Source organism: Chiloscyllium punctatum, chromosome 37 (assembly GCF_047496795.1).
Source record: "Chiloscyllium punctatum isolate Juve2018m chromosome 37, sChiPun1.3, whole genome shotgun sequence".
In the NCBI taxonomy this organism is placed as follows: Eukaryota; Metazoa; Chordata; class Chondrichthyes; order Orectolobiformes; family Hemiscylliidae; genus Chiloscyllium; species Chiloscyllium punctatum.
The window spans coordinates 48,000,757-48,022,004 of NC_092775.1; the positions used below are offsets into that span (position 1 = coordinate 48,000,757).

Here is a 21,248-nt window from a genome sequence, read left to right on the forward strand (position 1 = left end):
ATTTGTACAATATGAAACGATGGTACTGATCGGTTGGGCAATCATTGACAAAGAAATGCACCAAGAACAGTCAACTGTCAAGTTTAGCTCTCAGATCAGGCAGGTAGACTCTGATAGACCCTGGTGTTGCCCTGAGAATGCAGCAATGATTGGCAATCTCTATGGCCCTTTTGTTTCCCATAAAGATGGTGTAATACATGTAAGGATTCCTTTTTGTCCACACAAAATCAGGTCCAATATATTTATAAACTTAGCTTCTAGCATGCAAAGGAATCATACTGCAAGCCCAAATGGTGATCTTAAACTGGCTTGTCGTGTAATTCTTGGCATAGTCTGAATTATTTAATAACTGATTTCCAAAAGCAGAATTGTATCTAGTGGTGGGCATATTGTATGATGATTTGGAGATATCAGTGTTGGACTGGGGTGTACAAAGTTAAAAATCACACAACACCAGGTTAGATTCCAACAGGTTTAATTGGAAGCACTAGCTTTCAGAGCACCGCTCCTTCATCAGGTGGTTGTGGAGGACACAATTGTAAGACACAGAATTTATGGCAAAAGTTTACAGTGTGATGTAACTGAAATTATACATTGAAAAATACCTTGATTGTTTGTTGAGTCTTTCATCTGTTCGAATACCATGATAGTTTCACTTCTTTCATATGTAAATCACAAAATTTTGTTTTAAAAAGTTACATTCTCAAGTTAACTGTAACAATTGGTGTTAGCCAGACAATATGTTGAAGGTGTTCCCTGTCTGTGCCATAATATTTAGACTGATTCTTATCTAAAAATTGAGGTAACAGTCTTACGTGAATTCATGCAGTTTTTGTGCAAAGTACAATGTAACTCTGCAAGTACAAATTCACCCAACAAACGTATATGCATATGTGTGCATGTTGGTCTTTGTGAGAGAGTGTGTGTGTGTGTGTGTGTGTGTATATCTGTCTGGGGTGGGGGGTTGTGAGTGTATATGTATGTGAGTGTAGAGTGTCTAAGGGGTGTGTGTGTGTATGTCTGGGGTGGGGGGGTTGTCAGTGAGAGAGAGTGTATACGTGTATGTGGTGTGTGTGTGTGTGTGTGTGTGTGTGTGTGTGTGTGTGTGTGTGTGTGTGTGTGTGTGTGTGTGTGTGTGTGTGTGTGTGGTGCAATGGTGGTCACCTGTAGTGTGACGTGAACCCTCGCTATGGGTACGGAACTTAGCCTCTGCTGGGCCACTTTTCGCTGCTGCCTGTCCCGAAGTCCGCCTTGGAGGATGGTCACCCGAAGGTCCGAGGTCGAATGTCCTGGACTGCTGAAGTGTTCTGTCTGTTGATTGCTGTGTGGTGCAGGAGGGCCTCAACTGGGACCAGGGGTTCATGTCACACTACAGGTGACCACCACTGCACTATACACACACACACACACACGTATACACAGTCTCACACACACAGACATATATACTCTCTCTCACACTCACAACCCCCACCCCAGACACACACACACTCCCACATGCATCCCACACAGACTTAGACACTCTACACTCACATACACACACACACATACACACTCTCTCTCTCTCACTTAGCCCCAGACAGACACACACACACACACACACACACACACAAAGACCCACATGCACACATATACATACATGTTTGTGGGGTGAATTTGTACTTGCAGAATTACATTGTACTTTGTACAAAAACTGCATGAATTCACGTAAGACTGTTACCTCAATTTTTAGATAAGAATCAGTCTAAATATTATGGCACAGACAGGGAACACCTTCAACATATTGTCTGGCTAACACCAATTGTTACAGTTAACTTGAGAATGTAACTTTTTAAAACAAAATTTTGTGATTTACATATGAAAGAAGTGAAACTATCATGGTATTCGAACAGATGAAAGACTCAACAAACAATCAAGGTATTTTTCAATGTATAATTTCAGTTACATCCAACTGTAAACTTTTGCTATAAATTCTGTGTCTTACAATAGTGTCCTCCACAACCACCTGATGAAGGAACGGCGCTCCGAAAGCTACTGCTTCCAATTAAACCTGTTAGGTGTTGTGATTTTTAATATTGTATTGAAACTTACAAGTCTTGCAGGGCCAATTCAGCATGATCAGCATGCTGCTAGCTGTGAGTGATCATTGGAAGATGTTGTTTGATATGGTCTGCAGTTGTTGTGATGTTCTGCCACATATATGGCATCGTACCAGCACTAAAAAGCTCATGGATCACATTAGTCATTTGTGTTGTAGACTGGACAACAAAATCTTAGTAGAGTAAACTACACAGTTTTACTACAACAAAGCAGCATGAGGTAACTAGCCTCACCTGTTTTGATGCACCATTCCCTTGCAGGGTAGTTTGAGGTAAACTGTCCATTGTTCAGGGTCCAAAGCGGTGGCCATATGCCTTGGCAGAAGTTTTTGCAACTTACAGTGAGTGATGACTTAATCAGTATCGACATTATCATGAAGAATTGTTTTGATCTACCCTACCTCAACATTAGAGTGCAAGAGCTTCTACTAGTAGTCTCTTTTTAGCAATGTTTAAGTTTTGTACTACCAAGCAATTCCCTTTTGTGTCTCTGAACTACTGATTCTTAAATTTGTGACTTTTCTTGCATTATCTTACTGAAATTGAGCAGGATAGCATTGGAAAATGGGGTTGGGCAGGGGGTCTTAAGCATAAAGGACATAGATACATAGAAGATAGGCTCTGCCACTCAATATGTTCATGGCTGATCATCAACCTTATTCCTGATTACTGCCCAGAAACTTTTATCCCTTTAGCCCTAAGAAATATATCTAACTCCTTGGAAACAATCATATGTTTTGGCATAAAAACAGAAATTGTTGGAGAAACACAGTAAATCTGCCAGCATCTGTGGGGAGAAAGCTGAATTAATGTTTTGAATCCAGTGACTTCGTTAGAAAAGTATTTATGTTGAAGATGAGTGGGGGAGAGGTGAGCAGACAGGTGGAAATGGAGCCCAGAGTGAAGGAGATATGAAAGAGATAGCCAGACAAGGGGATTTTTGATAGGCCAGTACAAAAGAGAAACTGAAAAAGTCATAATGAGAGCTGAGAGCAGGAGAGAATGGGTGGACAAACCATGTCATTTGATAATAGGACAAAGCGTGGGCAAGAATGGGTTGGCTATGCTGAAAGCAACCCATGTCATTAAAGAATTAAGATGTGGGGGTGGGGAACAAAAAAACAGAAGAATGTAATCAAGCTTTGAAGTTATTGAACTCAAGCATGAGGCCTAAAGACGGAATGGTGCACAAGCAGAAAATGAGATACTCTTCTTCTAGCTTATGCTGAGGTTCAGTGGAGGATTGTAACTTGGTGGTGTGTTGAAATGGCAAGCAACTGGAAGCTTGGGGTCGTTTTACAGATAGAACATAGGTGTTCTGCAAAGCTGTCACCCAGTCTGCAAACTGTCTCCAGGGTGCAGAACAGATCATTTTGAGCAGTGAATATAATAGACTAGATTGAGTGCAGATAATTTGCTGCTTCAACTACAAGGTATGTTTGGGGCTTTGGATTGTGAGCTTAAAAATGTGTTGCTGGAAAAGCGCAGCAGGTCAGGCAGCATAAGCCCTTCTTCAGGAATGAGGAGGGTGTGCCAAGCAGGCTAAGATAAAACGTAGGGAGGGGGGACTTGGGGGAGGGGCGTTGGGAATGCGATAGGTGGAAGGAGGTTAAGGTGAGGGTGATAGGCCGGAGAGGGGGTGGGGGCAGAGAGGTCGGGAAGAAGATTGCAGGTCAAGAAGGCAGTGCTGAGTCTGAGGGCTGGGACTGAGAAAAGGTGGGGGGAGGGGAAATGAGGAAGCTGGAGAAACCCGCATTCATCCCCTGTGGCTGGAGGGTTCCTAGGCGGAAGATGAGTCGCTCTTCCTCCAGGCGTCGTGTTGCCATGGTCTGGTGATGGAGGAGGCCAAGGACCTGCATGTCCTTGGCGGAGTGGGAGGGGGAGTTAAAATGTTCACCCACGGCGCGGTTGGGTTGGTTGATGTGAGCAGGGAGGAAGTAAACGGGCCCTTCTGCACTTGCATGGGAAGATGGCATGGGAGTGTTGGGAGATGCTGGGAGTGGAGGAGGTGTGGACCAGGGTGGCCTGGAGGGAACAGTCCCAGCAGAAGACTGACAAGGGAAGGTGGTGGCAGCCTGCTAGATGTGACAGAAATGGCGACGTCTGATCTTTTTGGATGTGAAGGCTGGGGTGGGGTGGAAGTAAGGACCAAGAACAAAGAACAATACAGCACAGGAACAGGCCCTTCAGTCCTCCAAGCTTACATTGACACATTTTGCCCTGCCATACTAGATCAGTCTTCGCTTACAGGATCCATATCCCTCTATTCCCTTCCTATTCATGTATTCTAGGTGCTTCTTGAATGCTCCTATTGCGCCTGCTCCCACCACCTCCTTTCACAACATGTTCCAAGCACATCTCTTTTAAACCCCCTGCCTCCTGTACCTTGAACCAGTGTCCCCTCGTAATTGACCCCTCCACCCTGGGGGAAAAAAACCTCTTACTTTCCACTCCATGCATGCCACTCGCAATCCTATAAACTTTTATTAGGTTGCCTCTCAACCTCCTCCAACTTTTCATCATAGCTAAAATCTCCCATACTAGGCACCATCCTGGTAAACCTTTGCTGTACCCTCTCCAAAGCATCCACATCCTTCTGTTCATGTGGTGACCAGAACTGTACTGGGGGATCCTATACTGATCAGGAGGAATCTATAATTGATCTCTGCATTCATCTTTACCCACTCCCATTTTTAGCATAAATACCACTTTTCCCCAGCTGTTACATGCTCTGATGAAGCATCCATAAGATATAGGATCAGAATTAAGCCATTTGGCCAGAGACTCTACTCTGCCATTCGATCATGTTTCTCAAACCCATTCTCCTGCTTTCTACCCATAACCTTTGATCCATTTACTAACCAAGAACTTATTTATGTCTGTCTTAAATCACTGAATGACTTGGCCTTCACAGCCAAGTGTGGAAATGAGTCCCACAGATTCACCGTTCTCTAGGTAAAGAAATTCCTCCTTATTTCAGTCTTAATGGGTGGTCCCTTCACTTTGAGTATATGCCCTCAGGTCCTAGTTTCTCCTACTAGAGGAAGCATCTTCTCCATGACCACTCTGTCTAAGCCTCCTCAGTATTCTGTATGTTTCAATCTGATCCCCGCCTCCTCCTTCCAAACTATTGAGTTATAGATGCAGAAACCTCAACTGCTCTCACATGACAAGTCTTCATCCTAGGGATCATTCTTGTGAACCTCCTCACGATCCCCTCGTGAGGGAAATATGAAAGAGATAGCCCTCTGGAAATGAATGCTAATACTGCATGTGCCTTCTTAACTGTCAACTGAACCTGCATAACTTTAAGAGATTGATGAACTTGCACTTCTAAATCCCCTTTGTGCTTCAGATTTCTGAAGCCTTTCCCATTTAGAAAATATTCTATTCTTTCTAAAGTCCATAATCTCACACTTTGCCACTGTATTCCATCTGTTACTTCTTTGTGCACTCCCCTTGCCTATACAAGACCTTCTGCAGCCTCCCCACTTCATCAACAGTACCTGTTCCTCCACCTATTTTTGTGTCATTGGCAAACTTAGCAACAATGCTCTTAGTTCCTTGTTCCAGTATAACATGAATAGTTGCCATTCCTGAAAAATATACTGTTTATCCCAGCTCCAACTGTCTATGCCTATTGTGTTCTGTCTAGAATAGCTGAATACCCTTCAAGTCAGTTATGTGACATTTCAACAAGATGAAATAATTGTCCCTTTATTTGGCTTATTGCTGACAAATGCACAAAGTAAATTCCATAATTTATTTCCTGTCAGCATTTAATTCATTTCCTCACTGATAGTCTTCACTGCATTTTTTGCTTATTTTTACAGCAAGCTACATGATAGATCACACTGTTGCATTCAAAGAGGCTAACTAAGGAAAAAAAAATGAAAGATTGGCCCTCACTACCACAAGTGTCTTACTGAAATGAGCAGAGATTGTCAGGAACATGTGGGGTAGGGCTCTCATTTGCTGAGAGCTGAGTGTATTTATCCACTTGCCTGCATTCAGATTTTATTCTGTTTATACACAGTGGACTAAACAAAATCCTTGCCATGGGACTCTTTCAGGATGCATTTGATGTTTTCTTTTATTTTTGCACCCATAATCATTCTCTTTGAACAATTTCAAAGAATAAGGTATATCCCTAAAGTTGATAAGCATTCATTGTTATTAATCATTAACATAATTGGAAGGATTTATTGAACTAATAAGCATAAATATATTCCGAGAAACTTAAACATTTAATGTTGCACCTGCATTTTTCTTAACTTAAGATTCATCTGCTGTCCATGAGCTTCTCTTGCTCTTTACTTTTAATAATGTAAAGGTGTGGTCAGCTGGTGATGTCTCTATTTCCCATGATCCAAGCTAAACAAATAATGATTTAAAAACAACTTCAATCTATAGTCAGCATTTATTCTGCCAGTAAAACCCTTCTACCATGCCAAATCCACCTTTTCAACTCCACACTTTCCACATTGCATGGAATAAAGGAACTATTTTATGCCTAAACGGTTGCTTAAATTCAGCATTTTTTCATAAGAAGACTTCATACATGATTACTTGCCTTTTTGTCAAATGTGTGCATTTACTCTTGAGTAGAATATGTCTCAGCTGCCAGCTCTACAGTTGATATGATTCCAACATACGGTGATGGTATTTTCAAAAGTCAAAATTGGATCATGTTGACCATCTCCCAGTAATTCTGAATTTTATATGAAGGAGATGTGAACATAAGAATGTGCCCCACTCCAATGTATAACTGAACTTTTTATTTCTATCCTCTTAACTGAAAGTTTTTCCCTAGACCTTGAGAGCTGAACCACCTGTTTGCTGCACAACTTCCACTGTCAGTGAGCTCACAGGTGTAATGTGTCAACACCATGTCCCAGAAAATGGCCCATTCAGATACTATAAGTGCTCCTGGAGTGAAAGGCTAACTGAGGGATCTCTCTTGGGTCAGCTTGACAATCATCCTGGGCTGTCTGTTCAGTATGTTTACCAGTTACTTTATTATTTTGCTGCTGCCTCGTTACCATTGACATATTTTAAAAGTTGTCAAAAATCAGAAATGCTGCAAACTGGTTTTGAATGATTTTGAGGAAATTGTCAGGCCAACAGGCAAAGTAGGCAAAGTAATAAGATTCCAGATGTGTCCTGGCAATATATGGATATATGGTTCAGACAGAGCATTGGGGGGATACAAGATAGCCAGGAGGGAGCTGAAGAAAGGGATTAGGAGAGCTAAGAGAGGGCGTGAAAAATCTTTGGCGGGTAGGATCAAGGATAACCCTAAGGCCGTTTATGCATATGTGAGAAACATGAGAATGGCGAGAACGAGGATAGGTCCGATCAAGGACAGTAGTGGGAGACTGTGGGAGAGGTCTTGAATGAGTACTTTTCTTCAGTATTTACAAATGAGAGGGACCGTATTGTTGAAGAGGAGAGTGTGAAACAGACTGGTAAACTAGAGGAGATACTTGTTAGGAAGGAAGATGTGTTGGGCATTTTGAAAAACTTAAGGATAGACAAGTCCCCCGGGCCTGACGGGATATATCCTAGGATTATGTGGGAAGCAAGAGAGGAAATTGCAGAGCCGTTGGCAATGATCTTTTCGTCTTCACTGTCAACGGGGGTGGTACCAAGGGACTGGAGAGTGGCGAATGTTGTGCCCTTGTTCAAAAAAGGGAATAGGGATAACCCCGGGAATTACACGCCAGTTAGACATACTTCGGTGGTAGGCAAAGTAATGGAAAGGGTACTGAGGGATAGGATTTACGAGTATCTGGAAAGACACTGCTTGATTAGGGATAGCCAGCATGGATTTGTGAAGGGTAGGTCTTGCCTTACAAGTCAAATTGAATTCTTTGAGGAGGTGACCGAGCATGTGGATGAGGGTAGAGCAGTGGATGTAGTGTACATGGATTTTAGTAAGGCATTTGATAAGGTTCCTCATGGTAGGCTTACGTGGAAAGTCAGGAGGCATGGGATAGTGGGAAATTTGGCCAGTTGGATAGAGAACTGGCTAACCGGTCGAAGTCAGAGAGTGGTAGTAGATGGTAAATATTCAGCCTGGAGCCCAGTTACAAGTGGAGTTCCGCAAGGATCAGTTCTGGGTCCTCTGCTATTTGTAATGTTTATTAATAACTTGGAAGAGGGAGTCGAAGGGTGGGTCAGTAAATGTGCAGACGATGCGAAGATTGTTGGAGTTGTGGATAGTGAGGAGGGCTGTTGTCAGCTGCAAAGGGACTTAGATATGATGCAGAGCTGGGTTGAGGAGTGGCAGATGGAGTTCAACCCTGTCAAGTGTGAGGTTGTCCATTTTGGAAGGACAAATAAGAATGCGGAATACAGGGTTAACGGTAAGGTTCTTAGTAAGGTGGAGGAGCAGAGGGATCTCGGGGTCTATGTTCATAGATCTTTGAAAGTTGCCACTCAGGTGGATAGAGCTTGTAAGAAGGCCTATGGTGTATTAGCGTTCATTAGCAGGGGGATTGAATTCAAGAGTCGTGAGGTGATGTTGCAGCTGTACAGGACCTTGGTAAGGCCACATTTGGAGTACTGTGTGCAGTTCTGGTCGCCTCATTTTAGGAAAGATGTGGAAGCTTTGAAGAGGGTGCAGAGGAGATTTACCGGGATGTTGCCTGGAATGGAGAATAGGTCGTACGAGGATAGGTTGAGAGTGCTAGGCCTTTTCTCATTGGAACGGCGAAGGATGAGGGGTGACTTTATAGAAGTTTATAAGATGATCAGGGGAATAGATAGAGTAGACAGGACTTTTTCCCTGGGTACAACAGAGTGTTAGAAGGGGACATAAATTTAAGGTGAAGGGTGGAAGGTATAGGGGGGATGTCAGGGGTATGTTCTTTACCCAGGGAGTGGTGGGGGCATGGAATGCGCTGCCTGTGGGAGTGGCAGAGTCAGAATCATTGGTGACCCTTAAGCGGCAATTGGATAGGTACATGGATAGGTGCTTAAGCTAGGACAAATGTTCAGCACAACATCATGGGCCAAAGGGCCTGTTCTGTGCTGTATTGTTCTATGTTCTATGGTTACCATATTCTTGCAATCACCTTTTGTATTGGGAAGATCTGAAGCATTTTATATCACCATTGTATTTCATAAGCCCCTGGTATTAAGGGCCCCAAATGTAGATGTTTTACCTGCTGGCAAGTCATAGAAAAGCTACCAGACTATGTTCAACATTGTTACCAGGAAGGCAGCGGCTTCTGAATGTAAGTACACCTTCCCGAGGCCTTGGATTGAGGGGAGACTGGGGCACAGGTAGTGATGGTGGGCTGGGGATTATTGGCAGGGAGGTTGTTGGGGAGAGGGGTAGCTCATTACCCCTCACCATGATACCAATGCCAGATTCTCCAATCAGGCACTGAGTGCCTTTGAATGATTCCTTCTGGATGTCTGTTGTTGTCCGCTTTGAGGTCATGATTGGCAATGGAGCAGGCAGCCATCCACAGTCTTTCCAAGTACATCTTAATTGGGATTGCGGTAGGAATTTGGCAGGGTCACCACTTGTCAAAGAGTCCTTCTACATAAATACCCCACCCCTAAGTTTACCTGAAGTGAGGGCACAGGATTCTGACCTTGGAATAATTTACTGTATTAAAGATGCTATGGAAATGCACATTGTTCTACCTTTACCTTTTCTTACTGTAGCTGTTTATTTCCATTCTGTACCTTCAGAGATTTTGTCTTTCTGACATAAGAAGAGCACTCTTGGCTCCTATTGGCACTGTCATTCAATTGATTTTCTCTCAGCCTGATATGTTCCCATAAACCTTGTCCAAAATCCCACCCAGTTTATGTAGAAATGTACACAGTAACATCGTGTGACTCATATTTTAGGTCTGACTCCCTGTGTGGGAAGTGACTCATCTTCACTTGTCCAGCCATGACTCTTAAATTATTCTTTGCAGAATCACTTCATAACACCTTTTGTTTGTTTTCATGTCAATAGAATTGATTTGTTGAAGGACCAATACTTCGGGTATATAAATATTAAATTGACTGATTTGCTTTGTCATGATTCATAAACAGAGGTTTCAGTATAAGAGTGTTCTCACTTCTTGTATTGCTCTCTGTTAAGAGCTTTACCTTTTCTATGGCACATTCCAAGACCATTCATCTACTGGGAGAAGTACTTGTGGATTATATACAAATGCATTTTCACTAAAGGACTCCTGGGTGGAAAAAAGTCCTTAATAAAATATTTTTTATACAGTTTTGTGCCAGATGTCACACTCCATTCGTGCAAGGCAATGACCAATTCGAGCAAGCTACCAAATGTTAATTACATTCACATCCCATCACAAATAATCTTTTCAATGGAATAATTTCGAATTGTATGAAGGGAATATTTTAATTGAATATTTTAATTTCTGACAGTGTCTAATTAGTACTTGACAGTAACTTGTGAGACATTTCCTTTTTTTTGGCCCTCATGTTTCACTGTCAAGGAGCCAGCTTGATGAAGCTGCTGTGCGTTGGTCAATATCCCAGAAGATGTTCTTTAGCAATTCAAGAAAACTCCCAAGTAATCCAACTCAAAAATCATTCCCAGGGAATTTTAAGTTAAAGTCATTTTATTTTTACTTTACATTTAGTGTTACTGTATACAATTGCACATGTCAGGTAAACCTCGGTATAATTATTTCAGGATTTTATAACACAATCCTATTGTCAAGATATGAAGTTAACATTACTCAAATGATTCCTATTGTATTTGCCTGTAGATGCTTCTGTGTGGACTGCATAGATATCCTCGTGGGGCCAGGTGCATCTGAAGAAGCCAAGGTACAAGACCCTTGGAGATGTTACATGTGTCTTCCAAATGAAAGTTATGGAGTACTGAGAAGGCGCAGAGACTGGACCATAAAACTCCAAGAGTTTTTTGCCAGTGATAATGGTCAAGAGTATGTAAGTAGTACAGCTTTTTTGGTTAATTTGTGGGATGTGGCACTTATTACTCATTTTCTTACTGTACTCAAGAACGTGGTGATGAGTTACCTCCTTACACTGCTATAGTAGTGTAGCAAAGGTGTTCCCATAGTTCTGGTAAAGAAGTTTTTGGATTTTGACCCAGTGACGATAAAAGAAAGGTCATGTATTTGAAGATATTGGTGTTCTCAAACATTTGTTGTTTTTGACCTTGCAATACATTTATGGATACTGCACCTTGCAGATATGGTGCACTGCTGGTGGAGAAAATGAAGGTTTCAGGTAACAGTTGAAGTGCCAATCAAGTAAGCTGTTTTGAAACAATGGTGTAGAGCTTCTTCCCTTATGTGTAAATTTAGAAATGTTTTTTAATTTAAAAATATAAATTATAATGTAAATTGTGGTCTGAGGTGGTTCCATACTGATGTGTGTGGAACACTTTTTCCCAACTGCTGTCATTCTGAATAAAAACCCTCCTGTTCTCTTCTTTATATCATGGAGAGAACAATCCACCCTGCCAATTGGTGTCAATGACACATTCTTTGACATTTTATTTTAGTATTATTATGGGGCACTTTATTGCAAGCTATTTGAAAATCCAGGTAAGTTGCATTTAATGCATTAGTCTATTCTTTCTATTCCCTCCTGAAAACATTCCATAAGTTTGGTCAAGCATATTTTTTTCTTTTTTGAAATCTGTCAACTTTTTTTTCTTATTTTTAGATGTTCTTCCATTCTCTCATTTCGTAAGGATTCCTTGACTTTTACTCTGACTGATGTTAAGCTGACTGACTGTTTTCTAGGCATGCGCTGTCCCCCTTCTCAAATACATAGATTATATTTAGCTACCTGCTAATCATCTGGCACTGCACCTTCTTGTAATAAACTAAATATTAATAGTAATACATCTGCATTGTGGGTGGCACGGTGGCACAGTGGTTAGCACTGCTGCCTCACAGCACCAGAGACCCGGGTTCAATTCCCGGAGTTTGCACATTCTCCCCGTGGGGAGAATGTCTGTGTGGGTGTCCTCCGGGTGCTCCGGTTTCCTCCCACAGTCCAAAGATGTGCAGGTCAGGTGAATTGGCCATGCTAAATTGCCTGTAGTGTTAGGTAAAAGGGGTAAATGTAGGGGTATGGGTGGGTTGCGCTTCGGCGGGGCAGTGTGGACTTGTTGGGCCGAAGGGCCTGTTTCCACACTGTAAGTAATCTAATCTAATCTAATCTAATTAACCTAGATACTCTTAAAATATGGGGATGCCCCCATTTGGACCAGAACTTCTGTCTTCTTGAGTTTGTCCATTTTGTACAATACAACCTTTTATTTTAAAAATTTAGATGCACTTATCTCATTAGAGATTTCATCATTAATTGCCATGTCCACCAATTTTATCTTCTTTGTAAATACTGAAACAAAAATATTTAATATTTCTGTCACTTCTCTATCAATACCTTATCATATTTAGCCCTCAGTGGCATTTTCCCATCATAGACATTTTTTAATTGTAAAATATTTTACTAATTTGTTTTATTGTAGTGATTGGGACCAGGTGGACCTCATTGACTCTGAGGTTTTTGATTGGGATTGTTAACCTGGGCTAATCAGAAAAGCCTTGGCTGGCCAATATAACCAGGAGATGAGAATCATTACAGTTGAGGACTGACTCTGAGCTGGCTGGCCATAGCCAGTGTATTCTGCCCTAGTAAAGAAAGGGTGACTTGGTGATGGGGCCCAGCCTCTGGGCAGTTATTTCAGTGTGTCTGAAGAACATTCGCTTGCAACTACTATCTTGAAGTTGGGGTAAAGCATTTTTGGCATTATGCCTCTATCTCAGAAGCTTGACTCATGTGACTCTGCTGTTGAAGACTGGGCCCAGTATGTGGAAAGAATGTGATATTTTGTCCGGGCAAATTACTTTGGGGCAGATGAAAAGCAATGAGTAATCCTTCTGATTGTGTTTGGACATGCAGCATTCTCGGCTATGAGGGGCTAAACTTTCCCAGAGGCACTAGATGTTAAAATTCTCAAGAGGTCAAGGGAATTAATATCAGGATTTTTGACAAGATAACAATGACTGAAAGAGGCATGTGATTTTGGATTGATGCTGAAGGAGATGCTGATAGACCGTTTGGTATGTTTTATTAATGCAGAAGTGTCTACGAGCTGAAGCCCAACTGGATTTCAGACAGGCACTGTAGCTGGCCTTGTCAATAGAAAATGTGGCAAGTGCAACATGACAGAGGGTGGTGGTGGAGGGTTGTTTTTCAAACTGGAGGCCTGTGACCAGTGGAGTGCCACAAGGATTAGTGCTGGGCCCTCTTTTTGTCATTTACATAAATGATTTGGATGCGAGCAGAAGAGATACAGTTAGTAAGTTTGCAGATGACACCAAAATCAGAGGTACAGTGAAGAGGGTTACCTCAGATTACAACAGGATCTGGACCAGATGGGCCAATGGGCTGAGAAGTGGCAGATGGAGTTTAATTCAGCTAAATGCGAGGTGCTGCATTTTGGGAAAGCAAATCTTAGCAGGACTTATACACTTAATGGTAAGTCCTAGGGAGTGTTGCTGAACAAAGAGACCTTGGAGTGCAGGTTCATAGCTCCTTGAAAGTGGAGTCGCAGGTAGATAGGATAGTGAAGAAAGCGTTTGGTATGCTTTCCATTATTGGTCAGAGCATGGAGTACAGGAGTTGGGAGGTCATGTTGCGGCTATACAGGACATTGGTTAGGCCACTGTTGGAATATTGCATGCAATTCTGGTCTCCTTCCTATCGGAAAGATGTTGTGAAACTTGAAAGGGTTCAGAAAAGATTTACAAGGATGTTGCCAGGGTTGGAAGATCTGAGCTACAGGGAGAGGCTGAACAGGCTGGGGCTATTTTCCCTGGAGCGTCGGAGGCTGAGGGGTGACCTTATAGAGGTTTACAAAATTATGAGGGTCATGGATAGGATAAATAGACAAAGTCTTTTCCCTGGGGTCGGGGAGTCCAGAACTAGAGGGCATAGGTTTAGGGTGAGAGGGGAAAGATATAAAAGAGACCTAAGAGGCAACTTTTTCATGCAGAGGGTGGTACAGAATGAGCTGCCAGAGGATGTGGTGGAGGCTGGTACAATTGCAACATTTAAGAGGCATTTGGATGGGTATATGAATAGGAAGGGTTTGGAGGGAAATGGGCCAGGTACTGGCAGGTGGGACTAGATTGGGTTGGGATATCTGGTCTGTATGGATGGGGTTGGACTAAAGGGTCTGTTTCCATGCTGTACATCTCTATGACTTTATGACTATAGTCTTGAGAAATAACGCCGGGCAGGTGACTGAGCTGTCAGTAGGGGAACACAGTAGCGACCATAATTCTATTAGATTTAAAATAGTGATGGAAACAGATGGGCCAGATCTAAAATTTGAAGTTCTAAATTGGAGTAAGGCCAATTTTGACGGTATTAGGCAAGAATGTTCGAAAACTGATTGGGGGCAGATGTTCGCAGGTAAAGGGATGGCTGGAAAATGGGATGCCTTCAGAAATGAGATAACGAGAATCCAGAAAAAGCATATTCCTGTCAGGGTGAAAGGAAAGGCTGGTAGGAATAGGGAGTGCTGGATGACTAAAGAAATTGAGAGTTTGGTTAAGAAGCATATGTAAGGTATAGACAGGATAGATCGAGTGAATCCTTAGAAGAGTATAAAGGAAGTAGGAGTATACTTAAGAGGGAAATCAGGAGGGCAAAACAGGGACATGAGATAGCTTTGGCAAATAGAATTAAGGAGAATCCAAAGGGTTTTTACAAATATATTAAGGACAAAAGGGTAACTAGGGAGAGAATAGGGCCCCTCAAAGATCAGCAAGGTGGCCTTTGTGTGGAGATACTAAATCAGTATTTTGCTTGAGTATTTATTGTAGAAAAGGATATGGAAGATATAGACTGTAGGGAAATAGATGGTGACATCTTGCAAAATATCCATATTACAAAGGAGGAAGTGCTGGATGCCTTGAAAAGGATAAAGGTGGATAAATCACCAGGACCTGATCTGGTATACCCGAGAACTCTGTGTGAAGCTAGAGAAGTGATTGCTGGGCCTCTACAAATGATATTTGTAATCATCGATAGTCACAGGTGAGATGCCAGAAGACTGGAGATCGGCAAGCGTGGTGCCACTGTTTAAGAAGGGTGGTAAGGACAAGCTAGGGAACTATAGACCAGTGAGCCTGATATCGATGGTGAGCAAGTTGTTGGAGGGAATCCTGAGGGACAGGTTGTACATGTATTTGGAAAGGCAAGGACTGATTCGGGATAGTCAGCATGGCTTTGTGTGTGGGAAATCATGTCTCACAAACTTGATTGAGTTTTTTGATGAAGTAACAAAGAAGATTGATGAGGGCAGAGTGGTAGATGTGATCTATATGGACTTCAGTAAGGTGTTCGACAGGGTTCCCCATGGGAGACTGATTAGCAAGGTTAGATCTCATGGAATACAGGGAGAACTAGCCATTTGAATACAGAACTGGCTCAAAGGTAGAAGACAGAGGGTGGTGGTGGTGGAGGGTTGCTTTTCAGACTGGAGGCCTGTGACCAGTGGAGTGCCACAAGGATCGGTGCTGGGTCCAATATGTTTTGTCATTTACATGAATGATTTGGGTGTGAGCATAAGAGGTACAGTTAACTAAGTTTGCAGATGACACCAAAATTTGAGGTGTTGTGGACAGCGAAGAGGGTTACCTCAGATTACAACAGGATCTTGACCAGATGGGCCAATGGGCTGAGAAGTGACAGATGGAGTTTAATTCAGATAAATGTGAGGTGCTGCATTTTGGGAAAGCAAATCTTAGCAGGACTTATACACTTAATGTTAAGGTCCTAGGGAGTGTTGTTGAACAAAGAGATCTTGGAGTGCAGGTTCATAGTTCCTTAAAAGTGGAGTTGTAGGTAGATAGGATAGTGAAGAAAGCGTTTGGTATGCTTTCTTTTATTGGTCAGAGCATGGAGTACAGCAGTTGGGAGGGCATGTTGCAGCTGTACATGATATTGGTTAGGCACTGTTGGAATATTGTGTGCAATTCTGGTCTCTTTCCTATTGGAAAGATGTTGTGAAACTTGTAAGGGTTCAGAAAAGATTTACAAGGATGTTGCCAGGGTTGGAGGATTTGAGTTATAGGGAGAGGCTGAACAGGCTGGGGCTGTTTTCACTGGAGCATCGGAAGCTGACGGATGACCTTATGGAGGTATACAAAATTATGAGAGGCATGGATAGGGTAAATCGGCAAAGTCTTTTCCCTCAGGTTGGGGAGTACAGAGCTAGAGGGCATAGGTTTAGGGTGAGAGGGGAAAGATATAAAAGAGACCTAAGGGGCAGCTTTTTCACACAGAGGGTGGTACGGGTATGGAATGAGCTGCCAGAGGAAGTGGTGAAAGCTGGTACAATTGCAATATTTAAGAGGCATTTGGATGGGTATATGAATAGGAAGGGTTTGGAGGGATATGGGCCGGGTGCTGGCGGTGGGACTAGATTGGGTTGGGATATCTGGTCAGCAAGGACGGGTTGGACCGAAGGGTCTGTTTCCATGCTGTACATCTCTATGACTCTATTAGAATGTTCTCATTTGAGGACTGACTCTGAGCTGGCTGACAACAGCCAGTGTGCTGTGCACTCGTAAATAAAGGGTGACTTGGTGATGCTCTCTTTGCAGTCATATCATTTTTATTCCTTGATAATTTACTTTTCTAGTTCTTCTTTGCCTTCTTTCTTAATTGCTTCATATTCTCTCTTATTCTGTAATCATTTGCTATCCAATATTTAATGAATGCCTCTTTCCTAAACCTTATTTGTTCTTTTATTGTTCTATTTAGCCATGTGAAGTTTTTTTTTCCTTTTCATTTTACAGAATATATTTTTCCTGCACACTGAACACTACTTTAAATGTTTTCTGTTGCTATTCTACATTGATAGGCAACTATATCGAATATTAATCGCCCAGTTGTATTCTCAGCCCCTCAAATTCAGCTCTTCTTTTACCTGTCAACATGGTTTTTCATCACATGTATGCACTTCTCTACCATTGTTTTAAAAGTGCATTGCATTATGGTGACTGTCATTTAGATGCTCCCCTACTTTTACTTAGTTTTTCTGCCCTCGTTCAAATCCATTTCTGGATCCACGTGTGAATATTCCATTGTTGGGAATTTTCTTTTGTAGTTGAGTTTAAAAAGGAGATCTGCACACACTGTGTATAAGAACATGAAAAGTAAGAGCTGGAGTAGGCCATATGGGCTCTCAAATCTGCCCTGCCGTAGAACAAGATCATGGCTGAATCACCCCAGGCCTTCACTCCTCCTTCATGCCAGCTCAGCACAACTATCAGCTCCCAGAATTCAAAATCTATCCACCTCCTCTTTAAATACTTTCAGCAATTTAGCCTCCACAACTCTTTTGACTAGAGAATTTCACACATTTACTATTTCTTGAGAGAAAAAAAGTTCCTTCACATCTTAGTCTTACATGAATGTCTGCATATTCTGTAACTATGAATGATGATTCAGTGTCACTTCCACTCTACAATGCAAAACATATTAAAATACAGTGAAACCTTCAACTGTTGCCATAATCCAGTGCCATTTTGAATAGTTTATGAATAAAATTATATTGCTGAAAAAGAGTGCATCTTCATTCCACCACCTTTGCCATGAGCCCTGAGCTGGCCGACCAACATCTGTATTGCCAACCCTCTATCACTTACGCCGGACTCACTAACATCAGAGTCAGTACTCTTTAGGCACCATCTCATTGTCGCTGGGTCCGCCTCGCTGACGGGTTAACTATATCACCTAGTTCACGATTCCACACTCATTCTCAACATCTACCCTGTCAAAGCCATCTTAGAATCTTGTATATTTTAATAAGATCATCCCTCATTCTTCTAAACTCTCATGAAGTAAGGCTGAACCTGTTTAGTCATTCTTAATAGGTCAACCCCTTCACCCAGGAATCAGCTGACTGAATTTCTTTTAACCTGCCTCCAAGATGAGTACATACTTTCTTACATGTAGGCACTAAAACTGTACACAATATAGCAGATGCGACCTCACCAACACTCTTTACTGTTGTAACAAGATTGCTGTTTTTATACCCCCCCCCACCCCCAACGATGAAAGCTAAAGTTTCCGTTTGTGATGCAAAATAGTGCCAACAATGTGGGTCCAATTCCTGCACCGGCTGACAATACCATGAAGAACCTCCTTCTCAACCTGTCCCTTCACGTAAGGTGTGGTGAGCCTCAGGTAAAACCACTATCCCACTAATGAAAGAGTGCCCTGAGAGGATATGGTCCTCTCAGATAATGCCAACTTTACCTTTTACCCCCAAAAATTCCCAATCTTCTGCTTATCACTAGATTTTGTCACTTTGTATGCCTTAGCTTTTGATTGAATACTCTTGTTAACCAGCTTTGTTATCCATCAATGGTTCATCCTTCTCATTGAGCCCTTCGTTTTGACCAGAAATCTTTTGCTGAAATATCTGCCACTGCTCATCCACTCATTTTCCTCTTAGTTTATTTTCCAGTCAGCTTTAAACATTCTTTCCTTCATAACTCTGTAGTTCCCTTATTTGACTGGTTTGAAATTAAAGTTGCTATCCTTCAAACTGAATTTGAAGTTCTGTTATGTTGTGATCGCTATCCTTTAGAAGATCCTTAAGTATAAGATCTTGTTCGAGCCCTACCTTATTATATACTTTGAGATTTAAATAGAACGTTCCAGGGTAGGTCTGCAATGTAGTTCTCTAAGAAGCAATCCCTGATGTACTCTAGAAATTCCGCTTCCATGTCATCTTTCCCCATGTGATTTGTCTAGTCCATATGCAGATTAACATCAATTGTCGCACTCTTCTTGTGTTCTTCCAAGAAACCCCCTTTCCTAACTCAACTCTTCTGACTATCAGATAGAAGTATTCAGCATGGTTAGAATTCTCCATAATTTTTATTCTGTATTTTTCTCAATTCTTTAATTTATCTTTATACTTCCTCCTTTACCTCCATTCCACTATTAGCTAGATTAAACCTAACGGTGTGATTGATGTGTTAGATTTTAGTTTCTTAAAAACAAGTTTGGAATTTGTGTATCCAAACAACTGTAAGTAATGATTTTCAGTTGTTCTTCTTGATTCCAGGACCCACCTAAAATTTACCCAGCAGTACCAGCTGAACATAGAAGGCCAATCAAAGTTCTGTCACTCTTTGATGGGATAGCAACAGGTAAAATGTCAAGAATATTTTTACATTGCAATATGCAAATTTCTGTGTACGTTGATTTTGCAATGAGCCACTGCCAATTATTCCTTCATGTGCAAAAGAATTTTCTCAGCACTTCTTCAAATTGAGGAGACCTTGGGCAGAAGCCTTAGGGAGATGTCAGAAAACAGGATTTCCACGCAGGTTACTTCAGCAATGGTGATAATCTCATAAGTGGGGAGGCAGTGGTATTGTCACTGGACTGTTAATCCAGGGACCCAGGTAACAATCTGAACGCCTGGGTTCAAATCCTGCCATGGCAGATGGTGGAATTTGAATTCAGTAAATTGGAATTAAAAGTTTAATGATGACCACAAAGCCATTATCAATTATTAGGAAAAACCCATCTGGTTCATGAATGTCCTACAGAGAAGGAAACTGCCATCCTTACCTGGTCTGGCCTACGTGTGACTCCAAACCCACAGCTATGTGGTTGACTCTTAACTGCCCTCTGAGTGATGGGCAATAAATGCTGGCCTAGTCAGCAACACCCTCATCCCATGAATGAATAAAAAACAAGTGAGGGAGTAATCATTAAAAAGTTAGATTCATGGTCACACCTCATATTGATAGCTACTCTAAATATAGGTGGACCAAAGTTGAAAAGCACAGCTTTTAAACAGTAAGCATCATAAAACATAACTGAGTTGTAGGAAGTAATTTTACACCTACAAATTAAGTTTCAATGGAAGCTAGAAATCTGACCTTTTCACCAAGCTGCCGCAGGCCAGAGAAAGGCCCATGCAGGCTGTGTATGCAGCCCATCAGGCCTTGTCAAAGATACATGGGAGAACAAGTCAGTGGATTTTTTGATTTGTTGCAGAATTGTTGTTCTACTCACGGTCTGCTTTAAACTTCCCCTTTTTTGTTGACCTATGCATACATGAGCCTGAGAAACAGCCTGTGTTTCGATAAGCAGGTCATAGCAGGAAGGTAAGTAGCAGCGACCAGTTTTCAGTTTCCATAGTGCTGGTGCATGCCAGTAAGTATGCAGGATTGCAGTGTGGAGAGAGGAAGGGGAAGCAAGCAGAAAGAGGCCCATTTGAACATGAAGACACTCGGGTGGAGGAATTTGCTAGACCACAGGCAGCTACACTGAAAGACTGTAGTTGAGATGGTAGAGCAGGTTCTGTGGTCCTGGGGCAGGGTGTGTGTGGGAGAGAATGTCTGTGCTTGAGAGAAAATCCATGCATAAAAGAGTAAGAGTCAGTGTACAAATGCAAGAGGAAGAGTGCATGAATGCGAGAGGGTGTGTGCTTGCAACAGTGTGTGTATGTCAGAGTGAGTGAGTCTCCAGATGGTGCCATTGGCTATTTCACAGCTTTCTGAAATGATGACAAGACTCTCTGAGCTGACTTGGTTTGCATCGTCCCTTAACAGGTTTTGCATGTGAATTAATCAGTTGGAAAACACAGTTGATTTACTGGTAGTGGTTAATAGATGAAATAAAATCTTGAATGATTTGGTTATGGGAAGAAAAAAAATGTTCAGTTGTGTGTAGGAGCGCTTCCCAATATTTTTTGAAAAATGGAAAAATATATCTACATTGCAAGCTGAGCCTATAATCCAAAGGCTGGTGGATTGAAATCATCCCACACTATTTACAAAGGGATTTTGTTGCACAGTGGTAGTGTCCCTGTCTCTGAACCAGGAGGTTTTGGTTCAAGTCCTATCTGTTCTAGTAATACCATGTCTAGTTTCTATTTTAGAAACTTTTTTCCTTTTAACAAGCTCTCTTGAATTAATCCACATTTTTCCAAGTGCCTATTAAATCTATCCAAAATAATTGTTTCCTGAAGGTCCTCCTCAACAGTGAGATTATAATGAGTGGTCAGTAACTGCTGCGCCGATCTATACTACATTTTTGAAGAAGGATGTAGCGATTGCAATTCTCCAATCCTCTGAC

At 41.8% G+C, this 21,248-nt stretch overlaps 1 protein-coding gene across 7 annotated transcripts in view; it reads left to right on the plus strand.

The window, feature by feature from the left end:
* The window catches only part of dnmt3bb.1 (DNA (cytosine-5-)-methyltransferase 3 beta, duplicate b.1), a 284,701-nt gene that overhangs the window by 186,658 nt on the left and 76,795 nt on the right, over nucleotides 1-21,248 (plus strand). For all 7 annotated transcript variants that reach the window (XM_072556783.1, XM_072556785.1, XM_072556789.1 and 4 more), the window contains 2 exons: nucleotides 10,853-11,036; nucleotides 19,222-19,306. In XM_072556783.1, the coding sequence (XP_072412884.1) occupies nucleotides 10,853-11,036; nucleotides 19,222-19,306 (269 nt within the window). The remainder of the gene's footprint in view (nucleotides 1-10,852; nucleotides 11,037-19,221; nucleotides 19,307-21,248) is intronic.